This window comes from Triticum dicoccoides, chromosome 2B, assembly GCF_002162155.2.
Source record: "Triticum dicoccoides isolate Atlit2015 ecotype Zavitan chromosome 2B, WEW_v2.0, whole genome shotgun sequence".
NCBI classification, from domain to species: domain Eukaryota; kingdom Viridiplantae; phylum Streptophyta; class Magnoliopsida; order Poales; family Poaceae; genus Triticum; species Triticum dicoccoides.
The window spans coordinates 45,544,580-45,550,494 of NC_041383.1; the positions used below are offsets into that span (position 1 = coordinate 45,544,580).

General features: G+C 58.0%; 1 protein-coding gene across 1 annotated transcript; it reads left to right on the plus strand.

Moving 5' to 3' along the window:
• Positions 1-1,254: 1,254 nt before the first annotated feature.
• Positions 1,255-3,997, plus strand: LOC119362025. Its single transcript, XM_037627196.1, has one exon. The coding sequence runs from the start codon at positions 1,345-1,347 to the stop codon at positions 3,769-3,771; it is 2,427 nt and encodes an 808-aa protein (XP_037483093.1). The 5' UTR covers positions 1,255-1,344; the 3' UTR covers positions 3,772-3,997.
• The last annotated feature ends 1,918 nt before the right edge of the window (positions 3,998-5,915 follow it).

Sequence of the window (5,915 nt, forward strand, 5' to 3'; positions counted from 1 at the left end):
GGTTAAGCAGCTGGAAAATAATTTAGGCGGAGATACGGCTTACTATATTGACTTCCAAGCCCCAGATGGACCACCCTTTTTTTTTTTGGGTGCGAACCGGTTACACGGACTTGTGCAAGCCGAGGAGTAGTGTTAAGCCAGTTGAGTCCGCAAAGAGAAGCGTTAAGCAAGTTGAGAGATTTACTTACCGCCATATACTCCACCTGGCCTAAAGTATAAATTGCATTTTGCACTATAACCCAAGAAACAAAAAAAAAACGGAAAGCGGCCTGGAGAGATTTCCTTGTCTGCCGAATTTCCCAACCTCACGAGTCGTCCTCGATCCAAAAGAAGAGAAGACAGCACAGTACTAGTAGTAGTACCTAGTAAACTTCTGCTTGAACGAACCTACTTAAGCGGCAGTAGCAGTAGCAGTAACAGTAGGAGTTAATTAAAAACGTTACAGAGATACAACAGCAACATATCACGTCAGCGTATGTATGTGTACAATCCTGGGCCGTGCCTGTGCAGCTGTGCTCTGTGAAGGAAGTGAAGAGAAGAGAAAGAAAGAAAAGAGAAGGTCGGGGGCGCGGCGCAATAATTGCCGACGCAGCAGAGGCCACAGTGGCACCAGCACAAGTCGCCCGTACCAATCCCCTTACCTTTTATTATTATTATTGGCATTGTACCATAAAGCGCACAGTGGCATTATATCAGAGCATTCCTCTTGCAGTCTCTCCCCCCTCCCCCCCTCGGGCTCCCCCAGTCAACCCCCACCAAAGACCACCCAAAATAATTCACCCCCCGAAAATCAATCTCTCTCCTCCCCTGCGTCGTGTACGCATACACGTACACAAACACAAACGCAGAACAGAGAAAGCGCGGCGCCACTGCTCCAAGAGAGGGAGGGAGAAACAGTGCCTGCCCCTCACTTACTTAAGGAGAGAGGGGAGAGAATAGAGCTTTATGTTGGCTTGGCCTCTCCCTGTGTCTATATGTTGCGGCTGCCTCCCAATCTCAACTCCCAAGATTTACCTACAAGTATTGCCGGGCTCGGGGATCCAAGATAAATAGAGAGAGAATGAGGAGAGGCCACTAGAGACTAGACCGACGGACGTCTCTGTTTGTTTTTGGCCTTCTCTTCTTCTTCTCGGAGGAGAGAGCGGGCCTCAGGACACCGGGGGATATACTAGTCGGGCTACACGGGGGCCGAGATAAATCGGGGGGAGAAAAAAAGGGGGCGGGGTGAAAAATACGCCGCACCACTTCTCTCTTGACGCGGCCCTCCGCTCGGGCGGTAGTTGGAAAGGAGAGCGAAACGGGCGCCCGAAACCCCCTGAAAACCTCCGCCTGACGCGCCCGCCCATGTCGGCGCCGGAAGAGGGCGACGCCGCCGCCTCAGGATCGTCGGCGCCGCCGCCGACGCCCGCGTCCGCGGCCGCGCCCGCGCCGATGGCGATGGCGGAGCCCGGCGCAATGGGGCCCGAGGAGGCCGCCGCCAGGAAGCGCTACGAGGCGCTGATGCAGGTGCGGGCCAAGGCGCTCAAGGGCAAGGGCGCCTGGTACTGGGGCCACCTCGAGCCCGTCCTCGTCCCGCCGCCGGCCTCCGGGGCGCCCCCCAAGACCGCCCGCCTCCGATGCGCGCTCTGCGCCGCCACCTTCTCCGCCTCCAACCCCTCCCGCACCGCCACCGAGCACCTCAAGCGCGGCGCCTGCCCTAATTTCGCGGCGGCGCAGGGCGCGCCGCCGCCGCCGCCGCCGCCGCCCCCGCCCCCGCCGCAGAATCAGCATCAGCAGTTGCAGCTCGTCGCCGTCTCGTCCCCCGCCTCATCGATCGTGCCCATCTCCTCCATCCCCCCGTCCTCCTCCTCCTCCTCGCAGCGCCGCCACTCCACCGGCGGCGGCGGCCGGAAGCGCCACGCGCTCGCCGCGGCCTACGCATCCGTCGAGGCGGCCGCGCACCAGCACCACGTCATGGTCGCCGACCCGGCCGGGTACTCCCCGACGCCGCCCACCCCGCCCGGGATGCCCGCGCCCAGGCAGCTGCTCTCCGGCGGCCGGGGCGACCTCGCCCCGCTCGCCATGCTGGAGGACAGCGTCAAGCGCCTCAAGTCGCCCTCGGCGTCGCCGGGCGCGATGCTGCCGCGGCCGCAGGCCGAGGCCGCGCTCTCGCTGCTCGCCGACTGGTTCCTCGAGTCGTCCGGCAGCGCGTCCCTATCCGCGGTCGAGCACCCCAAGCTCAAGAACTTCCTGCGCCAGGTTGGGCTGCCGGAGATATCTCGGGCCGACCTCGCCGGCGCGCGCCTGGACACGCGCTTCGCCGAGGCTTGCGCCGACGCCGCCGCGCGCTTCCGCGAGGCGCGGTTCTTCCAGCTCGCGGCCGACGGGCTGCGCGAGCAGGTGATCACCCTCTCTGTCAACCTCCCCAACGACACGTCCGTGTTCCACCGCGCCGTGCCCATGCCCGCGCCGGCGTCGGCGTCCCCTGACTACGCCCAGGAGCTGTTCCTGGACGCGGCATCGTCCGTCTCCGCCTCCTCCGGCGACATTCGGCATTGCGCCGGCATCGTCGCCGACCGCTTCGGCTCCAAGACTCTTCGTGATCTCGAGACCAAGCACCATTGGATGGTGAACCTTACCTGCCAAGTCCATGGCCTGTCCCGCTTGATAAGCGACATGGCGCGCGAGCTCCCACTCTTCAACAACGCTGCCTCAAATTGCGCCAAGATCGCCAGCTACTTCAACACCACGCCCTCCGTGCGCGCGCTGCTGCACAAGCACCAGGTCCAGGAGCACGGTCACGCCTTCCTCCTCCCCATTGCCGCTCCGCCGTATAATGGCGGGGAATTTGCCGCCGCGTTCGTGATGCTCGAGAGCATCCTGACCTCGGCGCGGCCGCTCCAGCTCGCCGTGCTCGAGGAGTCCTACAAGGTGGTCTGCATCGACGACCCTGCCGCGAGGGAGATCGCGGCCATGGTGCAGAATGTGGCGTTCTGGACCGAGGTCGAGGCCACGCATTCGGTTGTGAAGCTGATCATGGACTTGGTGAAGGAGATGGAGACCGAGAGGCCCCTGGTCGGGCAATGCCTGCCGCTCTGGGAGGACCTGCGGGGCAAGGTCAGAGGCTGGTGCCGGAAATTCAGCGTAGAAGAGGCACCTGCCATGAATGTGGTCGAGAGGAGGTTCAGGAAGAACTACCACCCGGCGTGGTCAGCGGCATTCATACTGGACCCATTGTATCTGATCAAGGACGCCGGCAGGAGGTACCTTCCACCGTTCAACTACTTGACGCCAGAGCAGGAGAAGGACGTGGACAGGCTGATCACAAGACTGGTGTCGCCGGAGGAGGCGCACCTCGCGCTGATGGAGCTGATGAAATGGCGGTCGGAGGGGCTCGACCCATTGTACGCGCAGGCGGTGCAGGTCCGGCAGCCAGACCCGTCGACGGGGAAGATGAAGATAGCCAACAAGCAGAGCAGCCGGCTTGTCTGGGAGACATGCCTCAGCGAGTTCAAGTCGCTCGGCAAAGTGGCCGTCAGGCTCATCTTCCTCCATGCAACCGCCAAGGGGTTCAAATGCACGCCGTCGATGACCCGGTGGCTGACCGCGCCGGGGAGCTCAGCGGGCAGCATTGGCCGCGCTCACCGGCTGGTGTTCATCGCGGCGAATTCGAAGCTGGAGAGGAGGGATTTCTCAAACGACGACGACAAGGACGTGGAGCTGCTGACAGAAGGGGACGACGACATGCTAACCGAGACCGGCAATGTGGATCCCTCCTCCTCCTCAGTGTAGCATTCCATTCCATTCCCTTCCTTGCTGCTGCTGCTTAATTTCCTTGGCCCCTTTGTGCATTTGATGTTAGCATCCCTTAGAATTTGATCCCTCTAGGAATTGCTAGATTCTTTTTTTGCTTGTGCCCCCCATGTTGCTAGTTCTTGCTCCCCTCCTCTTGTTTTGGTTGGGTAGGGGGTAGGGGCATGAGAGATGGAGATATGCTGCACCCGGTCATCGGTCTTAATTTGCTTGTCAAGTGTGGTTAATTAATAAACGGCTCATCCCTTGTCATGCCCTGCTGATTCTGCTGCTGGATCCTGAATGAACTGTTTGGAAATCGAATTCAGAATCAGCAGGTGGCAAGATGAGTGAGCAGTGGGGGAGTGTGTGTGTGTGTGTGTGTGTGTGTTAGCTATTGTGCAAATAATACTACTACTACCTAGAGGAGTGCCGTTTATACTACAATACAATTGGATGATCATTTGCCCCTATGCCGCTTTGGTAGACATACGCATATACTATAGGGTTGGCTCATCAGCAGTCCCTCATTGTGGAGGAGTAACATACTTGCTGGAGAGTCAAGCCAGACAATCTTAAGCTTAAACATGAATGCTGAAAAAATTATGTCAAGAGAGAATATGACCCCAGTAGATTAAGTGTGAAATGCTGTGTATTCTATAATGGCAGCAGTGCCTTTTCTTAAGCAGTGTGCTGTATATGTATATGATAATAGAAACCGATGGGTCATGGTCAAAGTTGCACTTGGAGAAATCGTCACACCTCACCCCCCTCTCTGCTGCCATATATTAGAGTAGTAGAGCAGTCAGCACTGCTGCTCCTCCTCCTCACTCCTGGTGACGGGCAGCGGGCGAGCGCGAGAATGTGGCGTCGATTGTTTAGTAACCAATCAACCCCATATGGAGTATATTAAATAAATAAATGAGTAAATAAATTGGTGACATGGGGGTCTTTCTTTTTCTGCCTTTTTGGCCTCGCGCTTTATAAATTATTATTGTGGAGTGTGGCAGCGCAAATGTATACGCGCGCGTCGCGTAGGCCAGTCATGATTGGGGCGGTGAACCGATTCGGCCCCGAAAAGCAGGATCCCCAGAATCAATCTCGCTAGCTCCGGCGTAGCGTAGGAGTACGTGTAGTACGTACGTATACAAAACTAAGCGGCTGCGTCCAACATCAGGTAAAAGCGGGGGCCACCTGAAATGAAATCAATCAATAGAAAATGCGTTCCGTCCAGGGGTGGGTAGGTAACTTTCCCCTCCACCTCTCCCTCTCTCTCCCCATTTCTGCTCTCCATTGCACCCTCCTCCTCCGAATTAATTCCGGCGTTTGACTTTGAATCCTTCGAGATTGATTGACGCTGCTACATTCTCCATCCTCACGAGCTCATCCCATTTCTCTCGCTCACTCACTCACTCCCATGGCGGCGGCGGCGGCGGCGGCGGCTATAGCTGGCTAGGCTGGCTAGCTAGGCCGCCGGCGAGGTCGGACGCCCTCCCCTCCTCCTGGACAGGAACAGAGCAGCATCTGACGCGCATACATTTTTCCTAATTTTCTATTGGAGAGGAACGGGACGGAACCGAACCAATGGAGCATTTCTCTTTTGTTGCGTACCGTCTTGTCCAGTGTGTATGGAACCGGTTCGAAAACCAAAAGCCGCTCCCTCCCTCCCTTTTTCTTTTTTTTCTGCTACATTGGCCACGGTCGGTCGCCTCGCCCGTAGTGGGACGACTGTCATGTGGGCCTCTCTCTCACGCACACGCACACGCATACCTATGTCGCAACAGTGGCCGCCACGGTACATTTGTCTCGGGGACGAAGATCCTCCTCCCCGGTGGCGGTGGCAGCAGCTACACCTGCCTCTACCACCCATCCCGATCCCGCCCTTGCCAAAACCCCTGTACCTACGAGCAGTAGCGGTGGCAGCTACCCAAGGCTCACTCATCGCTTCATCAGTGTGAGGTGGTGAGGATGCTGCTCCTACCACTGCTACTACTGGTATGACTACGACCAGTATGGTTGCGCCTGCCACACTCACACCCCTGCTAAAACCCTTCCCTGCACCGCCACGGCCCCCATTTATTACCTTCCCTTGAATAGCACCATTGTAGATAGATTAGTAGATACGTAGTGTGTGTGTGTGTGTG

Excerpts from the sequence above, each read along its gene's own strand:
- LOC119362025 (XM_037627196.1), top strand. The coding sequence starts at position 1,345 with ATGTCGGCGCCGGAAGAGGGCGACGCCGCCGCCTCAGGATCGTCGGCG.